The 21856-nt window shown below is 55.9% G+C and overlaps 2 protein-coding genes and 1 long non-coding RNA gene across 7 annotated transcripts; 2 read left to right on the top strand and 1 right to left on the bottom strand.

The window, feature by feature from the left end:
• Positions 1 to 2656: 2656 nt before the first annotated feature.
• ZNF324 (zinc finger protein 324) lies at positions 2657 to 9960 on the top strand. The gene is made up of 4 exons (XM_055239080.2): positions 2657 to 3010; positions 5286 to 5412; positions 5834 to 5950; positions 7130 to 9960. Exons 1-4 carry the CDS (start codon positions 2867 to 2869, stop codon positions 8551 to 8553), a joined length of 1812 nt encoding a protein of 603 aa, XP_055095055.2. The 5' UTR covers positions 2657 to 2866; the 3' UTR covers positions 8554 to 9960.
• On the bottom strand, positions 9715 to 21276 carry LOC134732237 (uncharacterized). The gene is made up of 3 exons (XR_010115197.1): positions 21108 to 21276; positions 19863 to 19984; positions 9715 to 17145 (listed from the first exon to the last, which is right to left on the bottom strand). It is a non-coding gene; the product is annotated as an uncharacterized lncRNA (long non-coding RNA).
• On the top strand, positions 13552 to 17570 carry ZNF446 (zinc finger protein 446). Of its 5 annotated transcripts, none has more exons than XM_063615368.1 (6): positions 13552 to 13893; positions 13970 to 14159; positions 14420 to 14514; positions 15974 to 16058; positions 16261 to 16350; positions 16660 to 17570. In XM_063615368.1, exons 1-6 carry the CDS (start codon positions 13552 to 13554, stop codon positions 17055 to 17057), a joined length of 1200 nt encoding a protein of 399 aa, XP_063471438.1. In that variant the 3' UTR covers positions 17058 to 17570. The 5 variants fall into 5 exon arrangements, with proteins under 5 accessions (XP_063471438.1, XP_055095064.2, XP_055095063.2 ...); XM_055239089.2 differs by having other exon boundaries at positions 16624 to 17570; XM_055239088.2 differs by having other exon boundaries at positions 16507 to 17570.
• Positions 21277 to 21856: the final 580 nt, after the last annotated feature.

Genomic DNA, 21856 nt, shown 5'->3' with positions numbered 1-21856 from the left:
TGCCCAGGCTGGAGTGCAGTGGTGCGATCTCAGCTCACTGCAAGCTCCACCTCCCGGGTTCATGCCATTCTCCTGCCTCAGCCTCCCGCGTAGCTGGGACTACAGGCGCCCGTCACCACCCCTGGCTAATTTTTTTGTATTTTTAGTAGAGACGGGGTTTCACCATGTTAGCCAGGATGGTCTCGATCTCCTGACCTCGTGATCCACCCGCCTCAGCCTCCCAAAGTGCTGGGATTACAGGCGTGAGCCACCGCGCCCGGCCTGGAATTCTTGATTTTTAAAGCTCTAGATGTTCTGCCTTTCAACTGTGCCAGTTTTTTACATAGATGGGGTTACTCTATGTTGGTCAGGCTGGTCTCAAACTCCTGACCTCGTGATCTGCCTGCCTAGGCCTCCCAAAGTGCTGGGATTACAGGTGTGAGCCACCGCACCTGGCCTATGTTGAGTTTTAGGCCACAAAATATTGACCAAAAATTTTTTGACAATTGCATCTTTAACCATGGACATTTTGCCGGGCGCGGTGGCTCACGCTTGTAATCCCAGCACTTTGGGAGGCCGAGGCGGGCGGATCATGAGGTCAGGAGATCGAGACCATGGTGAAACCCCGTCTCTACTAAAAAATAGAAAAAATTAGCCGGGCGTGGTGGCGGGCGCTTGTAGTCCCAGCTACTCGGAGAGGCTGAGGCAGGAGAATGGCGTGAACCCGGGAGGGGGAGCTTGCAGTGAGCCGAGATTGCGCCACTGCACTCCAGCCTGGGCGACAGAGCGAGACTCCGTCTCAAAAAAAAAAAAAAAAAAAAAAAAAAAAAAAAAAAAAAAAAAAAAAAAAACCATGGACATTTTAAGTTTTGTCCTCAGTTGGGCGCTGTGGCTCATGCCTGTAATCTCAGCACTTTGAGAGGCTGAGGCAGGCAGATCATTTGAGGTCAGGAGTCTGAGACCAGCCTGACCAACATGGAGAAACCCCGTCTCTACTAAAATACAAAATTAGCCGGGTGTGGTGGCCCATGCCTGTAATCTCAGCTACTCGGGAGGCTGAGGCAGAAGAATCACTTGAACCCAGGAGGCAGAGGTTGCAGTGAGCCGAGATCGAGCCATTGCACTCCAGCCTGACCAATAAGAGCAAAACTCCATCTCAAAAAAAAAAAAAAAAAAAAAAAAAAACAGTTTTGTCCTCTTCCTTCTTGGGGAGTTCCTTTGAAGCTTCACAGCAACCAAGTAATCTACTTCACTGATGAAACAATTCAATCTACTTTAACATATGGCTGGTTATTTAGAATTTCCCTTTTGCATACTACTCTCAGTCTTCCAGACTGCTGGAATGTACAAATAAGGTAATAAAAAATCAATTTACAAAGCTTACAGAAACTTTTAACCTTCCGTGGCCTAAGGCTTTTCCAATGGTCCTGAATGGAGGAAGCTACAAACCAGCTCTGCTTAATGTGAGCTCCTGGGAGACAAAAATATCAAAGATCAAGGGCTCCAACCTGGAGATTTTGTTTATGAGAAATGCCATCTAATAAAGGACTCCCTACAACCATGTTGAAGAGAACTCCAGCCTGGGCAACATGATGAAACCCCATCTCAACAACAAGAACAAAAAAAGCAAAAAATTAGCTGGCATGCACCTGTAGTCCCAGCTACTTGGGAGGCTGAGGTGGGAGGATGGCTTGGGCCCAGGAGGCAGAGGTTGCAGTGAGGTGGGTTGTGCCACTGTACTCCAGCCTGGGCAAGAGCCAGACCCTGTCTCAAAATAAAAAAAGAAGTTGAGGGAGGCATATCAGATATTCTTAACTAATCCTTGTGCAAGCTAAATTCAAAGGCATTGACTAGCAGATTCACATTTTTCATTTTTAAAAAATGCAGCCCATGGCTGGGCGCAGTGGCTTGTGCCTGTAATCCCAGCACTTTGGGAGGCCGAGGCGGGCGGATCACTTGAGGTCAGGAGTTCGAGACCAGCCTGGCCAACATGGTGAAACTCTGTCTCTACTAAAAAATACAAAAATTAGCCAGGCGTGGTGGCGCGCACCTGTGGTCCCAGCTACAACGGAGGCTGAGGCGGGAGGATCACTTGAACCTGGAGGCAGAGGTTGCAGTGAGCCAAGATCGTGCCACTGCACTCCAGCACGGGCAACAGAACAAAGACCCTGTCCAAAAAAAAAAAAAAAGAAAAACTTAAATGGTTCCCAAGAAAAAAGGAAAAAAGAATCAATATTGTGATGTGTGGGGCAAGACAAGATCTAGATGGTCTAAGGACAAGCAAGGCTGGGGAATTAACTTCTGCCCATCCAAATTACAAGGAAAACAGATGCTTTGGGCAAGCGTCGAGGAACTGTCTCATACTTAAGATACATGTAGGCTTATGGGCTGAGAATTCTTCGTGTAAAGGTTGAAAATTGACCTTAAACCTTTACGGGACACTGACACACAGAGGTCAAACCCGCGCCCAGGACGCACAGTCAGTGAGAGGCAGAGCTGGGAAGGGAACACCAGAGCTCTAGGCATCGGCTCCTCCACCTCCACCTGCCCTACCGATGCGTTTTCTCCTCCGTGCTCCCTGCTGGTGTTGCCTTCTGGAACCTCGGCAGTTTCTGCTTTCGCACCTGCAGGGTTTAGTCTCCGGGACTGCTTGGGAGGACACCTGGAATGCCGAAGGCAGAACTACACACCGGGCGAATCCACCAGCGCCACCAAGCCCTTGAAAACCCGAGGCCGCCGCGCGACTCCATTTCCCAGCGCCCCGCGCGGCGGGGGCTTGGACGTTGCCGAGGAGACCGGTGGTGGCCCCGCCTCCACGCAGGGACACAGGAGGGAACCACATGACCCGGAAGGCTGTACGCAAGCGTCCGCGGCGCGCACTGGGCCAATGAGAACCGAAGGGCTGGACTTCCGGCGGTGGGACTGTCACTTCGCCGCCCGCGTCAGGCCACACTGGTGGTCTGGGCTGGGGCCCGCGGGTCGGGTCCGGTTTCCAGGAGGTTCCCGGGTCCCGAGGCTGGCGGCGAGGAAGGTACTGGCTGAGGGCCCGCGTCGGGCCCGCCCTGCGCACGCGTCGTGACCAAGGGCGCCGGCCGCCGGCCGCGCCCCCAAGCCTGTTTCTCAGAGTGCGTCGTGGGTGTCCAGGGGACTGTCGGGCCGCGGCGGGAGCCATGCGCTCTCCCGCCGTGCGGCAGCCCAGGAGGCTGCGCGCTGGGCGTTCCACGTCCATGACGGCCGGGGAGGCTGAGGCGCGGGGCGGCCCCGGGATGCTGCGGGCGGGGATGGCGGTGCCGGGTGGTCCACGCCTTTCTTCCCTCCCAGCTGCGGGTTCCGCTGGCGGCGGTGGCGCTGACAAGCCCGCGCCGGGGAGGCGGGGGAGTCTCTGCTCACACAGACTGCGCCCCCACGGAGGGAGGCCGCTTCCTAGACCTCGCCTAGTCGTCCTTCCTCTCCCTGCCCTGGGGGGTTGCGGGGGTCAGTGCAAACTCCTGTGTCCAGGGCACTGGTGAGCTCCCGACTTCCGGCAGCCAGGGGGCTGAGGTCCTGAAGGAAGCTCCGAGGGGAGAGGCCTGCGTGTGCAAAACCGGGGAGGGGAGCCGAAGCCCAGGTGCTTCTGGGACTGAGCGCTCTCGATGTGGAGCTGGAGGAGAGGGGACGTGTGTGGCTGCAGTAGCAGGCGAGGGGGTGGGCTTTATCTCGAGGGCGTCGGGAGACATAGAAGTTTTCAACAGAATCAGGACATTCTCTGAGTTGGGACTTTAAAACGGTTCCACTGTTTGTTGCGTGGAGAACAGACATGCAGGGGTGTCTGCATGAAGGGAAGAACCGACTGCCCCAGTCTGGGCAGCAGTGGAGTTGGGCGACCAGGTGAATTCTGGTGGATCTGCGGATGCATCAGGTGTGGGCTGTTTGAAGAACTAAGTACCCCATGTTGTTCAGCCTGAGCGCCTGGAAGAAGGGAGCTGCTGTAGATAGAAAAATTGAAAGGAAAGCAGGTTTCCTTCAGGGGAAAGATCAGGAGTCTGGGATGTCCCAGGTTGGTCATGTCACTGGACCTGACGTTGTTGGTGTCCTGGGCTGTGGACAGGGCCTATGAATTGGACTGAGGAATGGGCAGGGACTCAGCCAGGTGTGGGCAGTTATGGCTTGAGGGTAAAGACCAGCTGGGATGCCTGGGGCTATTGGGAAGAGCCTAGCACCTAGCTGAGAAGGGGAGGGTGGCAACAGAGAGGGGAAGAAAGAGAGGGGACACCATGTGGGAGGAGGAAGGGATTGAGTTCTTCTGTGTTCACAGGTTGTTCAGGCTGCTCCCCTCTGGCGACTGGTGAGAATCATCCAGTCCCTCAGGCTGGATGAGCAGCCTGGAAATGTCAGGCAAGCACGCTCAGCAGGGGAGGGTCCCAGTGATGGGTATGCCTGGGAAGCCCCAGCTGGGACTCATAGTTTCTTTTTTTTTTTTTGAGGCAGAGTCTCGCTGTGTCACCTAGGTTGGAGTGCAGTGGCGCGATCTCGGCTCACTGCAAGCTCCGCCTCCCGGGTTCACGCCATTCTCTTGCCTCAGCCTCTCCAAGCAGCTGAGACTACAGGCGCCCGCCACCACGTCCGACTAATTTTTTGTATTTTTAGTAGAGACGAGGTTTCACCATGGTCTCGATCTCCTGACCTCGTGATCCGCCTGCCTCAGCCTCCCAAAGTGCTGGGATTACAAGCGTGAGCCACCGCGCCCGGCCAAGGGACTCATAGTTTCTTGCTACAAGAGCAGGAAGGGTGCATCTGGGGAGGGTCATGAGTGGTCACCTGGGGCTGCTCTTGGTGTGGCAGCTGAGGGCCCAGCCAGGACTTGTTCTAGCTTGCTTGTGTATGGTGTTGCCAGTGGGGAGGCCAAGAAGGCATCTGGGGTCTGGTCAGGGAGGGCAGAGGGGAGGGGTCCCAGACATGTGAGGGAAGTGCCATCTGAAGATGGGGCAGAACCCAGGGAAGGAGGGTGAGTGTCTGAGGGACATCATGGGAGGTGGCTGTTGGGATGGGGGAGTTTGGTCCTGGCTCACAGCCATACCTTAAACCAAGCTTGTCCAACCCACTGCCCAGGATGGCTTTGAATGCAGCCCAGAACAAGTTCGTAAGCTTTCTTAAAACATGAGATGTTTATGCAATTTTTATTTTTTTTAGCTCATCAGCTGTTGTTAGTGTTAATGTATTTTATGTGTTGCCCAAGATAATTCTTCTTCCAGTGTGGCCCAGGGAAGCCAAAAGCTTGGATAACCCAGCCTTAGACCATGGCCGTCTCTTCCTCCCTGCTCTTTTAGGACCAGATGGCCTTTGAGGATGTGGCCGTGTACTTCTCCCAGGAGGAGTGGGGGCTCCTGGACACAGCCCAGAGGGCCCTGTACCGTCGCGTGATGCTAGACAACTTTGCGCTTGTGGCCTCACTGGGTAAGGTCCTGGATACTCCATGAAATGGGCAACTGATAACAAGCTGACTGGCCAGGACTGCCCCCTCACCTCCCTGGTGGCTGACGAGCAGGCCCATACCTTGCAGCCAGGGGCCATGTGGAATAGGGGCCTGGTCCTATAGACATGCAGTCTGGTTGGCTCAACCACTCCCTGTGGCCCTGTCCGGCTGTGGCCTCTCTGAGCCTGGGTTCAGTCCCCTTCCTTTGGTGCTCTGGGCGCAGTTGCTGCCCTGGGGATGAATGAGCTATTCCTGTGAGCCTTTTGCCCTGTGCCATCTTTAGATTCTCCAGTTGCACAGATGACATTTTCTGTTTCCATGAAGCCCTGATTCCTGCCGTCTGTTTGGAGGTGGGTTATCTTGAGCTGGGGCTGGACTCTAACCTGCACCTCCTCCTCACAGGACTCTCCACCTCTCGACCTCGTGTGGTCATCCAACTGGAGCGTGGCGAGGAGCCCTGGGTTCCCAGTGGAACGGACACGACCCTGTCGAGGACCACCTACAGGAGGCGCAACCCTGGTGAGTGGGAGCTCAGGGTGGGGTGCGGGACCAACCTGTGGCCATGCTTCTGTCCCTGCTTCCCAGACTCCCCAGAAGCGCCCTCCTCCCCTCCCTCCCACCCGATTCCCTTCTCTTCCATCATCAGCCCCTCCCGGAGGCTGCAGCCTTTTTTTTTTTTTGAGACGGAGTCTCGCTCTGTCGCCCAGGCTGGAGTTCAGTGGCGCAATCTCGGCTCACTGCAAGCTCCGCCTCCCGAGTTCACGCCATTCTCCTGCCTCAGCCTCTCCGAGTAGCTGGGACTACATGCGCCCGCCACCACGCCCGGCTAATTTTTTATATTTTTAGTAGAGACGGGGTTTCACCGTGGTCTCGATCTCCTGACCTCGTGATCCGCCCGCCTCGGCCTCCCAAAGTGCTGGGATTACAAGCGTGAGCCACCGCGCCCGGCGAGGCTGCAGCCTTAGCTGCCCTTGAAGGTGGAGCTCCAAGGGCACAGGAGCTGGGTTGACATAGAAAGGCACTCAGGCTATGGTGAGACCATCTGAGAGTCCTGCTGTCAGCTGGGCTGGCCTCAAACCCTCCATGGCTAGTCACTACCATAATTAATGGGTCATTTCTTTCACCCATCAGTCATCTTTGTGTTCAGCAAACGTTTCCTGAGTGCTCACAGTGGTCAGGCCCATTCCAGGCAATGTAGACACAGCCTCAATCAGAACGACACTGGTCCTGCTTTTCTGGGGCTCATGGTGTGGTGGGAGAGGCAGTCGGTAAGCAGGATTCAGGAGGATGGTCTAGAGCACTGGATGGAGGTCATTGCAAGAGCAGTTTGGGGAGTGGGTGCCTGAGAGGGGGGACGGGCAGGGAGAAGGGGGTGAGCAATGGAAAGAGTGTGGGCAGAATAGCCAGTGTGGAGCTATATGTGCCGTACAGCAGCCGCTCGGTTTTCCTCAGCTTCACATCCTGGGTGTCTGGGGGCTGCCACCTTGATCATGGGAGTCCCCATTGTAGTCAGTGCCACACCTGTCAGGGCAGATGCTTCCTCCAAACCCCAGCCCCTCCTGCAGGGCCAGCCTCACCTCTACTTTTCCCCTCAGCTTTTGTGCCAGCTCCCGGGTTCCTTCTTGCCTGTCCACTCAGCATGCCCTGGTCCTCTCCTAACCAGGATGCCCCGAGCAACCACCGTTTCTCTGCCTTTAGGTTCCTGGAGTTTGACAGAGGATGAAGATGTTTCTGGAGAATGGCCACGAGCTTTCCCAGATACCCCACCTCGGATGACTACTAGCGTCTTCCCCGTTGCCGGTGCCTGCCACAGTGTAAAAAACCTTCAAAGACAGCGGGGTGCCTCCCCATCTCGGGAGAGAAAACCCACAGGGGTGTCGGTGATCTACTGGGAGAGGCTCCTGCTAGGCTCAGGCAGTGACCAGGCCAGCGTCAGCCTGCGACTGACCTCCCCGCTTAGGCCTCCCGAGGGCGGCCAGCTTAGGGAAAAGACACTCACAGAGCATGCGTTGCTTGGGAGACAGCCCAGGACGCCTGAGCGGCAGAAGCCATGTGCACAGGAGGTCCCTGGGAGAGCCTTTGGGAGCGCCCAGGACCTGGAGGCTGCCAGCGGTCGGGGGCATCACCGAATGGGTGCGGCTTGGCAGGAGCCTCATAGACTCCTTGGTGGCCAGGAGCCCTCGACCTGGGACGAGCTGGGCGAGGCTCTTCACGCTGGGGAGAAGTCCTTCGAATGCAGGGCATGCAGCAAAGTGTTCGTGAAGAGCTCCGACCTCCTCAAGCACCTACGCACCCACACCGGGGAGCGGCCCTACGAGTGCGCCCAGTGCGGCAAGGCCTTCAGCCAGACGTCGCACTTGACGCAGCACCAGCGCATCCACAGCGGCGAGACGCCCTACGCGTGCCCCGTGTGCGGCAAGGCCTTCCGGCATAGCTCCTCACTGGTGCGGCACCAGCGCATCCACACGGCCGAGAAGTCCTTCCGCTGCTCCGAGTGCGGCAAGGCCTTCAGCCACGGCTCCAACCTCAGCCAGCACCGCAAGATCCACGCGGGCGGGCGTCCTTATGCCTGCGCACAGTGTGGCCGCCGCTTCTGCCGCAACTCGCACCTGATCCAGCATGAGCGTACGCACACGGGCGAGAAGCCCTTTGTGTGCGCGCTCTGCGGTGCCGCCTTCAGCCAGGGCTCCTCGCTCTTTAAACACCAGCGCGTGCACACAGGCGAGAAGCCCTTCGCCTGCCCACAGTGTGGCCGCGCCTTTAGCCACAGCTCCAACCTCACCCAGCACCAGCTCCTGCACACGGGCGAGCGGCCTTTCCGCTGCGTGGACTGTGGCAAGGCCTTCGCCAAGGGCGCTGTGCTGCTCAGCCACCGGCGCATTCACACAGGCGAGAAGCCCTTCGTGTGCACGCAGTGTGGTCGCGCCTTCCGTGAGCGCCCGGCCCTCTTCCACCACCAGAGGATCCATACCGGCGAGAAGGCGGTCCGGCGATCCAGGGCCAGCATGCACCCCCAGGCCAGGTCTGTTTCCGGGGCATCATCAGAAGGTGCACTAGCGAAGGAAACCAAGCCCACTCCCGTCTCGGGCCCAGCCGCCGTCTCGCAGCCAGCGGAGGTCTGAGGTCACAGATTGCAGCCCTAGCCTTCTGTGAATTCCTTCCACAGCTAAAGGGCGTATGTCCTCTGCAGATTCACAGCAGAGAAAAAGTCCCGTGCTTGCTAGTCAGGGACAAGGGAGGCCCTTTGGCTGTGATTTCATTTGCACGTGGGGACAGTTCACCCACAGATCACACCTCCATCCCCAAAGAGGTAGCACTGCAGAAACATCAGGGGGAGGATGTGATGGCTGAACTCTAGTGGGGCCTGTTCAGAGCCAGTAGGAGGCCGACAGTCACAGCACTGCACTGTGGTGCTGCTTCATGTGATACGACAGTGGATGCTAAGGTGAGAGGGATGCGGGCATGGGTTGGGGGTGGCCCAGAGAAACTTATGACAGCTGTACACAAACTGGCCGCTGGATAGATGCCCGCTGAGGGTATTCTCCTCCCCTCAACCTACTGCCTCTGTTCATCCAAGGCTTCCTAGGGACCAGCCTAGCAGACAAGAGACCACAAGGGACTGGGGATTAGGATCTGGGCTCTGATTGTCAGCCGCCACCTCTGGGAAAAAGAAAAGGTTTGGGTCCACTGAACATCATGTTTGTAGACACTGACAGGCGGGGTCCTAATGAGAGCCAACACGTGCTCACTGCCAGCTCCCGTCCTGAGTACTGGGAAATTTCTGAAGCCCTGTGAGATGGCTCTGTGGCTAGTATCCTGACTTGGAAGATGAGGAAACTGAGGCACGGCCTGGCCTGGCTTCACACACACAGCCAACTCAGGAGAGGGATGCCCATGGGGGAACATGTGACTCTCAGCATTGTAAGGACAGAGCTAGGATGATGGCTTTCCAGTGGCACTCGTTCAGGTTTTTGCCCAAGTCTCAGCTTGGCCAAGGCCGATCACTGACTCATTTACCAAAGTTGATGTGAGGAGGAGCCTTTATACCTGAGGGGATGATGTTAACTTCAAACAAGATGGAGCTGCTCATTTTTGCCGGGTTTGGTGGCCACTCCCCCGCCCAACCCTGTTTCACCCCCATTATCCCTCAATTGGAAGCTGGACAGAGCTGAATAGGAAGGACTTGCTATTGCCTAAGGCTATGTGTGACACCCTCCTGAGGACCTCCCCACCCCAGTGTAATGGCCCTTCATGGCAGAGACAGAAGGGTGGACTGGGGGCCATTTGCTTCCTGTGGCCTTCAGCAGACCAGTCCCTGTCCCTACCTGGAGCCTCACTTCCAAGGAAATTCATGTTCTCCTTAATGGGAAAAAAAAAAAAAAAAAAACTACCATCTGCAACTGAGAGTAGATGTTGCAGTTTCCTGTACAGCAGTTTGGACCTCCAGAGCACAGCCTCTTGTCCCTACTCCAGAGCATGGTTCAGTCTTAACAGTTGAAGAGCTTCTCTGATAAAGGTTTCTTTTTAAACATTTGTGTGAATGGTAGCAACCTGACACCTATTTCACCCTCATACAATGCAGATGGTATTGAACATACCCTGACATGCCATCAGCGTTTGTCATCATCACAGAAGTTCCTGGACTTGGCTTCAACCTGGGTACCCTCAAGAGGCCACAGAGTAGAGATACAGCCTGTCTGCAGCCCAGGGAGGGAGTGGGATACCTGTATCCTTTTCAGGGCCAGAGGTGGGTCCGGGTAGCCAGGAGCTGGCTGAAACGGGATAGAGTGGGGCCGTCTGGAGCAGCAGCTCTGCTAGATGAGTCCTGGTGGATCCTGGCAATGGGAGGAAGGTAGGTGGAGAAACCAAGGCGGGGCTGTGTTTCTTCTGCTGAGATAGAGGGCGTGGCCATGTGTGATGACCCTGCAAGGTTGACTCCACCCAGTGGACGCTGTATCCTATGGCTTCCAAAATCTTGCAGCTATCATGCCCTATACACAAAGAGCCGAGACCTAGGCCCCACCCACTTGATATTGGGGCCAGGCTCTTCCACCTGTGAAACCTCACAGGTTCCTGCAGGGAGTGGAGACACACAGAACCCAGCTGCCCTGGAGCCTGCAAGACTTGGGCCACCAGAATCCCAGTAGGTCCCTGAACCACTGTCCCCCACTAAGTCTGCAGAGCTGTGAAATGCAGACAATAACTCTTCCCTGCCTGAAAGAGCACTTTTCTGGGGAGCCCATGGGAGTCAGGAGCAAAAGCATCTGTCAAACAAGTAGATACCCAGAGAGTCACGTGAAATCATTTCTGTGCCTCTGATAGATGCTTCTTGAGCGAAGTTTCTGCCCTGAGCCTGCCTGACCACTTAGGCTGGGCTCAGTACCCTACCTTGTCTTCCCACCAGCCGCCTCCCTCCATCAGGCTCCTTTCCACGTCTGCTTGTGCCCCTGTTGTCCCTCAGTTTGTCCACCTTCCTCCAATCTCCTCCTCCCCAAACCCATGACTGATCAGTGGTCCCCAACCTAGGCTCCCGCCTCCACGCAGGTCTTGGCCCCTCAGCTGACCTCCCTCCAACCTCCCCCTCTGCTCTTAATTTTGAATAGGTAGTGACTGTAAAAGTATCTCTGGGCTTCTATGTCAAAAGGTCAGACCGAACACATACATCTTACTGGGCTCAGAAATCCACTGAAACCATAGAGGGGAGTATTTAAAACACATAAACCCACAAGTATGAGGATGGTGACAGAGGAGTCAGGAGCAATGGCATTCCTAAGCTAGAAGTGGATGAGAGCTGTCACTAAGGAAGGCCAAATACTGCGTGACGACTTGGGGAAGAGGAGGGAGTTCCCACCAGGCTGACTCTAGAACCGCAGAAGGCTGAGAACCAGCAGCCCAGAGATGGGAGACCTGTAACAAAGCTGCCTGGGGAACAACTACTGAAGAAGCCCTTAACGCCCCAGTGATCTCCCCACACGGTGGAGGGTGGAAGTTTTTTTTTTTTTTTTTTTTCTGGGACTCTGCATAGTCCCAGAGAAAAGGCGTAAGCACTTCATCCCCAAAAACAACCTGAGGAGGCCTCTGGAAAGCTCCGAGTTGACTAGTCTCATCCATGCACATGCTCGGTGCTTCCAATCGGTGATTAAAACCATTGCTCTTCATCCAGAGCAGGCAGCAGGGATTCCCGGGTATCCAAAGAAACCAAAACAGGCGGTGTAATTTAGGACTGAATAAGTCATAGCTCGGCCACCTTAAGTGTGGAAGCAAAACTGACCCCACAGTTTTAGAAAACTGTAACACTGCTTATTGGGAGAAACTAGTGTAAACCTGGCTAGTTCAGCTCCCCAAATTAAAAGGTAAATAAACGGCTGAGCACGTCCCATCAGCCTGGAGGGAAACCTGCACCCCCGACTTTGTAGGACTGACATCTGAAGACGTCAGAGACTGCGGTCACAACCGTCGGTACCTCCTCAGGGCGCTTAACAGAGGTCAAAGAAGGCCCTCCCACCCTCCTGGCGGGAGAAAGCCCAGGCTCAGGGTGCTCTTCTACACCACCGCCTCTCCCGGGACCACTTGGAAGCGAGTCCCAGCGAACTACTCGACCCAGGAAACCACTGGGCCGCCACTTCCAGCCTCTTTGGAAGTCGAGGCAACGCTCCTGAACGTTGCCACGGGAACAGCTGGAGGCGGGCGGATATGCCCTAGCGTTATCTGGGGGCTGGCCCGGGGAATGGCGTGGGGGCTGCGGGGCCAAGCAAGCGCCACCTCTGATTGGGCAAAACCTCCTCCCCTCACCTGCCAATAGGAACCGGCCCACTGTACAGACGCGCAGATTTATAACCTGGGAAGAGCTGCTCTCAGAGCGGAGGGAGCCCATATAACTCTGGGACTCTGCTGTACCTCCTGAGGAACAGAGCGCCTCTCAGGCAGAGACTGATGCAAATGCGGGTCGGCGGGTCACGGTCGTGCCTGTCTTGCTGATGCTCATGGGAAATGTAGTTCAAAGGGCGTGGGCGGTGCCTTCGGTGCAGGCGAGAGATTGGTCAGCGCGGCGGCGCCACATCGGGAAGCGGCCCCCAAGCAACGGCTCCGGGTTGAGGTGAGCGCAGGCTGCCAGAGTGGGCGCAGCCTTTCCACCCCGTGGGAGGGTTTGGGGCCGCCCTCTGGGGCCTGAACGGCTCCTGCTGTCGGCGCCCTGGAGGGCCCGCCCGCCCCTTTCCCGACAGGCCGCGCGCGTCACCTCAGCCTTCGCTCAGGCCTTTCCTCCCCTCAACGCCGTTTCGGGGGGCCGGGCCAAGCACGTCCTCTTGGAACGCCTCCCTCTTGCCTTCCCCTTTTGGGGACAGATCCCGAAGTTCGAGCATCCCTCGGAGAGGCCGGGTGTCAGGCCTGGTCTCAGGCCCGTCCAGGTGGGCGTGTTTCACTGCAGACCGTCAGGGCCGGGATGCTGTGGCCATCCCTCGACTCGGGGCAACGTGGAGCTTTGGCCCCGTTTTTCTTGGCCTTTGCGTTTCGTTTTTACATGCACGGGCCCCGGCAGTGAGTCGTCCACGGTTCGCTGTGGTCAGGGAGCACGATGTCCACGTGCCCCCTCCCCAGAGCCAGTCCTAAAGGAGGTCCCACCCAGTCATCATCCCCGAGATTGTGGAGGGAGACTCGTCCCCGTAATTACAGCCTGGCCCCACCTTCTACCCGCTGCCTCCTCCACCCTCAGGGAACCCGCCCGCCCTGGCCCACTCTCCTCGCATCTCGGCTGGACACTGTCTGTGGCACCTCAGCCTGGTGCTGGAACTCTGTGGTGACTGTCCTCCGCCTCTTTACCGTCATCTCCCAGCAGTCCCCTGTTGGACCCAACTGTTTGCAATTTCCAGGAAGCTCCCTGGACACTTTGCGTCCAAGCGTTTGTCCCTGAGGCCTCCTCCTGCTCTCATTTGCCATCATTGTTTAGGTCCTGTGACCCTCCTCCTTCCATGAAGCTTTCTTGGCCTTACCTCCTCTGGCCGCAGAGTACACTTGGTCCTGGTCTCAGCCTTCCCCTGGCCAGATTCTCTTGGCTGACATTCTGACCCTTCCTTTTCTGTAGGCCCATCCTGACGATTCCAAGACCACCCCCTTGAGCAAGAATGCCATCCCCTCTGGGTCCCCCATGCCTGCCCCTCATGGACCCAGAGACCACCCTTGAGGAGCCTGAGACTGCCCGCCTCCGCTTCCGAGGGTTCTGCTACCAGGAGGTGGCAGGTCCCCGAGAGGCCCTGGCCCGGCTGCGTGAGCTGTGTCGCCAGTGGCTGCAGCCTGAGGCACACTCCAAGGAGCAGATGCTGGAGATGCTGGTGCTGGAGCAGTTCCTGGGCACACTGCCTCCCGAGATCCAGGCCTGGGTGCGCGGTCAGCGGCCAGGGAGTCCTGAGGAGGCCGCTGCCCTAGTCGAAGGACTGCAGCATGACCCTGGGCAACTGTTGGGCTGGGTGAGTGTGGCTGGCGTCAGCTTCTTGGAGGGATAGACCCTGGCTAGAGCCATTGTGACCTACCTCTTCTCCTCAGATCACAGCCCATGTCCTGAAGCGGGAGGTGCTCCCTGCAGCCCAGAAGACAGAGGAACCACTGGGGAGCCCCCACCCCTCAGGGACAGTGGAGTCCCCTGGGGAGGGTCCCCAGGACACCAGAATAGAGGGGTCTGTCCAGCTCAGCTGCAGTGTGAAGGAGGAGCCCAATGTCGATGGACAGGAAGTGGGTGAGGTTGGGGTCCCACCAGAGATGAGGGACTCCTGGAGGAAGTGTGGACATTCCTGGCTAGGGTGGGAGTCCCAGGAGAGGTGTGTCAAGGCTGGGACTCCTGAAGTGAATGTGGATGCCCCTGTCTGGGATGGGGACCTGGGAGGCAGGAGCCAAGGGCTGGCTACGTGCCGTGTCACACAGCAGAAGAGCTCCTCATCTGCCATGGCTCATGTGGGCAGCCCCTGACACCACCCTTCCATCTGCCCCACTTTTCAGCACCCTCCAGCCCTCCACTTGCAGCGCAGTCCCCTGAGGGGCAGCATGGACACCAAGAACCAGCCTCCACATCCTTCCACCCACCCAGGATGCAGGTGAGCAGCCCCAAGTGGGAAGTGTAGGCCCCAGGTGTGGGAAGGGACTGTCCCCATGGCTGCCCTCTGCCTGGTGGTTTTCCAGGCTCTGACTAGTGGCTCTTTGCTTCCCAGAAGTGGAGTCTGTAACAGCTGTACCCTTCCACAGGACCTGGGGCAGAGGGACAGACTGGTGATCTATTATTGAAAAGGATTTGGGGCTGGACATGGTGGCTTACACCTGTAATCCTTGCACTTTGGGAGGCCAAGGTGGTCGGATCACCTGAGGTCAGGAGCTCGAGACCAGCCTGGCCAGTGTGGTGAAACCCTGTCTCTACTAAAGATACAAAAATTAGCCAGAAGTGGTGGCAGGTGCCTGTAATCCCAGCTACTAGGGAGGGTGAGGCAGCACAGTCGCTCGAACCCAAGAGGCAGAGGTTGCAGTGAGCCGAGATTGTGCCACTGCGCTCCAGCCTGGTCAACAAGAGCAAAATTCTGTGTCAAAAACAAAAAAAAAGGATTTGGGCCTCAAGCCATGGAAACCCAGTTTAGAGTGGCTGGAACTAGTGGGCTTGGCTTCCTCACCTCCGGAGAAGTCATTTGGGAGGTTTGCTGCTCCCAGAGGTCCTGAGCCAGACCTGGGGATTTGAACTTTCGTGCGTAGCTGGGGAGGGGAAAAGATGACCAGCTGTGGCAGGACTCCCCCCACGCCTGAGACCAGATGGAGACACTCTCCCTGGGAAATGCCCTAAGTCCCTTCTCTCCCAGGGGTTTTCTCAGAGGCCACCTGTGGGCCTAGAAGCTCAGCTTGAGGCCCCTTCTACCTGGATCACTTGGTTCCCAAGTGTGGGTAGCGAGGTCTTTTCCTCTCCCGGCTCCTCTGCTTCTGACAACCTCACTGGGGAGCTTCAGCAGCAACATTGCTGGCTGAGATGTGTTTTGAGGCTAAGAAGTCCTTCCAGGCTCCCTCCACAGCCCCATGGCACAGTCAGAAAGTGAGGCAGGGTGGGTAGGCTGCACTTGCCAGTGTCCTCACCTCCAGCCAGCACCATCTCTAGCTGTGGCTCCTCACAGCTGCCACCTTCCTGTCCCTGGACTTGCCACAGCTTGTCCCTCAGGATTATTTTTCCCAACCCAGCAAAGCCCCAGATGATGGGACTCAGGCAGCAAGGAGGGCTGACCCCCAATCAGGGAGTTCATTCCTCGATAAAGTCACTCAGGTCCCTGTGATGCTGCCAAGCCTGCCCTCTCAGCAGGAGGGGGTAGTAGAGGGGGATGAGCGCTGGCGGCAGCACTAGTCAGGTGGTCTGAAGGAGAACCCAGCACTTAACAAACACCCACCTCGAGATCATTCTCAGCAGGAGGGGCAGATGAGGCCTAGGTAACCTGCTGACCCCCCCGGGTTAATAGGTAAGAATGTGAACCAGACAGGGCAGGGGAGGGGTGGAAGGACGCCTACAGTGATGGGCCACATCCGCAGGAGGAGTGGGGGCTGCTGGACCGGTCACAGAAGGAACTGTACTGGGACGCGATGCTGGAGAAGTACGGCACGGTGGTCTCCCTGGGTGAGGACCAGCCAGCCCCACCCCGCCCCTCTCCTTGGGGCCTGCACCCACCCTGCAGCAGGCCTAGCTGGGCAGGGCCTCTGTGCTACCAGCCCTACCCAGCTCTCCCACCTTCCAGAGGAGCACCCTGTCACCTACCAGAACCGACCCCACCCCTCCTTCATGTAAACCCCACGCCTAACTGTGCCCCCCACCTGGGCAGGGTTACCGCCCCACCAGCCAGAGGCACAAGCCCAGTCAGAGCTGGGGATGCTGCTCACGGGGACAGGCGTCTGCAGAAGCCTGCACTCGGGTGAGTGCCCCACACCATCCAGCCTGAATCACCCCTCCTGTATGGGTGGGACCTGAGCCACCCACTCATGGGGACACGGGAGCTTGTGCCACAGCCACAAGCCTGAGGGAGGGGGTGCCGAGTGCCGGGACTCACCTGGTTTGCCCCTGCCCCCAGGAAATGAGAGTGAGGGTCCACCCGGCTGCCCAGAGGCCCAGCCGCCCCAGGGCCCAGGTCCTGCAGCCTGGGAGGGCTTGTCTGGGGCTGCCACTCCTGCCCCCACTGTGCGCCCAGGGACACCACCAGTGCCCACTCAGCCCACACCTGCAGAGACGAGACTGGAGCCGGTTGCCACCCCCAGGAAGCCCTACACGTGCGAGCAGTGTGGCCGCGGCTTCGACTGGAAGTCGGTGTTCGTCATCCACCACCGGACACACACGAGTGGGCCAGGTGTGCAGTCCCCAGGGCTAGCCACCGGGGAAGGCACAGAGAAGCCACCACAAGGGGAGCTGGCCTTTCCGCGCCACCCCCGACGTTCACTCACAGGCCCCCGGAGCTACCCGTGCGAGGAGTGCGGGTGCAGCTTCAGCTGGAAGTCGCAGCTGGTCATCCACCGCAAGAGCCACACAGGCCAGAGGCGCCACTTCTGCAGTGACTGTGGCCGCGCCTTCGACTGGAAGTCTCAGCTGGTCATCCACCGCAAGGGCCACCGGCCGGAGGCTCCATGAGCAGCCAGACAGCACAGTCCCTCGGTGTTCTTGGGGCCTCAGTGTTCTCGGGGCCTGGATGCAGCCTCTGGGGCACCAGCAGAAGACTCTGGAGGCAGCAGGGGATGCCAGAGTGAACAAGGGGTCCCAAGCCAGTTCCGTGCCCCTGGTCTGCTCTCCCCCAAGAGACCTGGGTGCAAGGAAAAGGAGCTGCTCCCTCTCTTCTTGCCCCTGCCTCCTAGAGGGAGGTCTGGGTTCCCTTCTATGGCTGACCAGTGCCTGTGGGGTGACTGCCAAGCACCAGGCTCCCTCCCTCCCCGTGACATGGCCTGGGCTGACAACACTCCCTCTCCTGGGACCTCCTTGCCTCAGGTGGGTGTTCAAAAACTGTGCCTTCCCACCCGTCTGTGCAGAGGCTGGGCCTGAGGTCTCAGCGTGGAGAGCAGCAGAAGACCCAGGAAAGCACAGTTGGCTTCTGTTTCTCCTGCTCCATGTGTGTGTTAGAATTTTAACATAAATTCCACTTTCATAATATGGAGTTTCTGAATAAGAATCCTGATTTCTGGCTTCTGCTGGTCAGGAAATAGGCAGTTTGCTGTCTCTGCCCAGTAGCTGGAGCCACAGGGCAGTTGAGCCCAGAATAGCCAAACCTCTGTTGCCACAGAACCCAGGTCCCAGGTCCTCAGCCTCCCTTGCTCCTTGCCGCCCACATCACTCACCAGCCTCACTGGCCTTGGAACTCATCAGTCCCAGCTTGAGAGACACAAAGGGGATTTCCTTTCCAAGTACGCGTGGACAAGGGGGACCTCTGAGAAGAGGGGCTGCAAACGGGTTGCCAAGGCCATGGGTACTTCTAGGTCAGGCTGCACCCTCCATAGTTAGCTAGTCATGCAGCAGGAGGGCAAAAGGTCAGCTCCCTGGGAAGCACCACATCTCTGGGCAGTCAATGGGGACTCACCAATGCACTGTATTAGTTTCCTGTTGCTGCTTTAACAAACTTGGCAGCTTGAAACAACAGATTTATTCTCTTACAGCTCTGAAGGTCAGAACTCTGACATGGGTCCCACTGGGCTAAAATCAAGGTTTTTGTTTTGTTTTATTTTTTTTTTGAGACAGAGTCTCACTCTGTCGCCCAGGCTGCAGTGCGGTGGCACGATCTCGTCTCACTGCAAGCTCCGCCTCCCAGGTTCACGCCATTCTCTTGCCTCAGCCTCCCGAGTAGCTGGGACTACAGACGCCCACCACCACGCCCGGTTAATTTTTTTGTATTTTTAGTAGAGATGGGGTTTCACTGTGTTAGCCAGGATGGTCTCGATCTCCTGACCTCATGATCTGCCCACCTTGGCCTCCCAAAGTGCTGGGATTACAGACATGAGCCACTGCGCCCGGCCAAAATCAAAGTTTTAACAGGACTGGTTCCTCTTGATGGCTCTAGGAGAGAATCACACATTTTCTTGCCTTTTCCAGCTTCTAGAGTCAGCCCACGTTCCCCCCCCTTTTTTTCTTGGTCCCTTCCTCCATCTTCAAAGCCAGCCATGGGTGGTCATGTCTTCCTTAGGCTGCCAGCTCTCTGACACCAATCTACCCTTTGGCCTCCTTCTCTTAAGCAGCCTCATCATATCTTGTCCCCTACCTGCACACTTAGTCACACCACAGAGTCCCTTTTGCTGTATGAGATGTTCACAGCTTCTGGGGATTGGAATGGGGAATCTTTGGGGGCCTTGATTCAGCACTCTTCTCCTTCCTACTCTGAAAACAAGGGGCATTTTCACAGGGGATGGTTTCAGGAAATGGGTGCTCTCGGAAGGAGCCCTCGCCAGCTGCTGGTATGTGCAGCATGTGTACAAGTTGCAGGTGGATGTTGAGGGCAGCCGCGGCTGTGGTTACCCCAGGAGGGGCTCCCTGGGACAGGGGGCAGGAACCCTGCTGCAGCCTGAAGCTGGGAGAGGGAGGCCCTCCTCAGAGGCCCATCTTCCCCATCCCCTTTTCTGAGGACCTTCTAACCCATTGCTCCCATATGCAGGGCTCTGGAAGCAGGGCCAGTTTGGAGATGGAGGTGGGGGTGGGTGATCTGTGAGCAGGCAGGAGGCGAGAGCTGTGCTGGGGACAGAGAGGAAGAAGACAGAGCAGTACCCAGGGGCTCCAGCTAGGCCCCAGCCCAGAAGGGAGAGTCAGGGTATAGAAGGCTGTGAAAGGGCCAGATCATGCAAGAAAAGCTGCAGGGGGTGAAGGCAGTTTTTAAATAAACTTTTTCACATTTAGAAGCAATTTATGCTCACTTACAAAAATTTGAAATATACAAGATGGCAAAGAAGATCATGAAAATGGTCCCTAATTCAACTGTCTCATGGCAGTGCTTACTCCAGAAGTTTACATACAGAAGTGTTTGAATGTAAAGTTTCTTGTAAGGCAACTTATGTTGTTTCACTTTGGGAGACCAGGAGTTCAAGACCAATCTGGGCAACATAGTGAGACCCTGTCTCCAAAAAAAAAAATTAAAAATAATAGTAGGCTGGGCATGGTGGCTCATGCCTATATTCCCAGCACTTTGGGAGACCAAGGCAGGTGGACCACTTGGAGTTCGACACCAGCCTGGCCAACATGGTGAAACCTCGACTGTACTAAAAAAAAATACAAAAATTAGCCAGGTATGGTGACGTGCACCTGTAGTCCCAGTTACTTGGGAGGCTGAGGCACAAGAATCACTTGAACCCGGGAGGCAGAGCTGCAGTGAGCCAAGATGGCGTCACTGCACTGCAGCCTGGGTGACAGAGCAAGACCCTGTCTCAAAAATAATAATAATTAGCCAGGCATAGTGGCGCATACCTGTAGTCCCAGCTACTCGGGAGACTGAGGTGGGAGAATCACTTGAGCCCAGGAGGATAAGCCTGCAGTGAGCACTGATAACACCATTGCACTCCAGCCTGGACAACAGGATGAGACCCCGTCTGGAAAAAAAAATATGGAAATGGGAGACGGAAGGGTAGGTCAGAGGGAAGGATGATGGATGAAATAACTGTAAATATTCAAAATAGGAGAGGGATGACCCCACCATATGGAATGCTTCACAAATTTGTGTTTACCCTTGCACAGGGGCCACGCTAATCATTCCAGTTTTAGTGGATGTGCTGTAGAAGTGAGCGAGCACTTAACTTTTTTTTTTTTTCTTGCCTGGGTGAATCTTCCATTTTCTGGCTGGCACCATCATTTCTACCAAGACCAAAGAATTTCTTGTTCCCTCCTCATCCCACGGTACCCAGTGCTATGATTAATTCTCTTGAGTAAACACTTGGATACTACTGTGGCTATTTCTGTAGGAAAATTTCTCAAAATGGGATTGGTGAGTTACAGGGAATGTGAGATTTATTTTTGCCTTAAAACAGCAAAAACTTATTGTACAATTCTGGAGACCAGAAGTTAGACGCCATCTCACCAAGCTAATACTAAGGTGTTGGCAATGGCTGGGCACAGTGATTCACTCCTGTAATCCCAGCACTTTGAGAGGCTGAGGCAGGAGGATCACTTGAGGCCAAGAGTTGGAGACCAGCCTGGGCAACAGAGTGAGACCCCATCTCTACAAAAAAAAAGCAAACACAATTAAAAACAATTGTTTTAGCTGGGTGTGGTGGTGCACACCTGTAGTCCCAGCTACTTGGGAGGCTGAGGCAGGAGGATCATTTGAGTCCAGGAGGTTGAGGCTACAGTGAGCCAAGATCTCACCACTGCACTCCAGCCTGGGCAACAGGGCGAGACTCCATCTCAAAAAAAAAAAAAAAAAAAAAACAGTGTTGGCAGGGCTGCATTCCTTCTGTAAACACTAGGGAGAAAATTGTTCTGTAGCTTATGGCCCCTTCCCCCATGTGGTGGCTCACACCTGTAATCCCAGCACTTTGGGAGGCAAAGGCGAGCGGACTGCTTGAGCCCAAGAGTTCAAGACCAGCCTGGGCAACATAGCAAGACCCTGTCTCTACTTTTTTTCAATAAAACATTTTTTAAAAAAATTTTAAAAACCAATCAGCCAATTTTCCCCAAGTTAATCTATAAAGTAAATGAAACGCAAATAAAATATACCACATTTCAGCCAGGTGCAGTGGTTCACTCCTGTAATTCCAGCACTTTGGGAGGCCAAGGCAGGGAGATTGCTTGAGCCCAGAAATTCAAGACCAGCTTGGGCAACATGGTGAAACTCCATCTCTAGTAAAAATACAAAAGTTAGCCAGGTGTGGTGGTGCATGCCTGTTGTCCCAACTACTCGGGAGGCTGAGGCAGGAGGATCACCTGAGCCTTGGGAGGCAGAGGCTACAGTGAGCCATGATCGTGCCAGCCTGAGCAACAGAGTGAGGCCCTGTCTCAGAAAAATAAAAAGAAGAACATTTTATATGATCCAACAAAAAGATTCATGTGGAGGCCGGGCGCGGTGGCTCACGCCTCTAATCCTAGCACTTTGGGAGGCCGAGGCGGGCGGATCACGAGGTCAGGAGATCGAGACCATCCTGGCTAACACGGTGAAACCCCGTCTCTACTAAAAATACAAAAAATTAGCCGGGCGTGGTGGCGGGCGCCTGTAGTCCCAGCTACTTGGGAGGCTGAGGCAGGAGAATGGCGTGAACCCGGGAGGCGGAGCTTGTAGTGAGCCGAGATCGCAACACTGCACTCTAGCCTGGGTGACAGAGTGAGACTCCGTCTCAAAAAAAATAATAAAATAAAAAAAATAAATAAAATAAAATGCATGTGGAAAAGTCCAAGAATTGCTAAGACAATTTGGAAAAAACGACAAGTAGGGAAGAATTGTCATATTGTAAATAAAAACACTGTTAAGT

This window comes from Symphalangus syndactylus, chromosome 13 (assembly GCF_028878055.3).
Source record: "Symphalangus syndactylus isolate Jambi chromosome 13, NHGRI_mSymSyn1-v2.1_pri, whole genome shotgun sequence".
Taxonomy (NCBI): Eukaryota; Metazoa; Chordata; class Mammalia; order Primates; family Hylobatidae; genus Symphalangus; species Symphalangus syndactylus.
This window is presented reverse-complemented; position numbering and strand designations above follow the sequence as displayed.

Bases quoted from the DNA above. Each gene is read 5' to 3' on its own strand.
- ZNF446 (XM_063615366.1), top strand. From the start codon at position 13,552: ATGCCATCCCCTCTGGGTCCCCCATGCCTGCCCCTCATGGACCCAGAG. The intron at 14,160-14,419 runs GTGAGGTTGGGG...CCCACTTTTCAG, and splicing joins TGTCGATGGACAGGAAGTGG to CACCCTCCAGCCCTCCACTT. The intron at 16,351-16,623 runs GTGAGTGCCCCA...CTGTGCGCCCAG, and splicing joins CTGCAGAAGCCTGCACTCGG to GGACACCACCAGTGCCCACT.
- ZNF324 (XM_055239080.2), top strand. From the start codon at position 2,867: ATGAGAACCGAAGGGCTGGACTTCCGGCGGTGGGACTGTCACTTCGCC. The intron at 3,011-5,285 runs GTACTGGCTGAG...CTGCTCTTTTAG, and splicing joins CGAGGCTGGCGGCGAGGAAG to GACCAGATGGCCTTTGAGGA. The intron at 5,413-5,833 runs GTAAGGTCCTGG...TCCTCCTCACAG, and splicing joins TGCGCTTGTGGCCTCACTGG to GACTCTCCACCTCTCGACCT.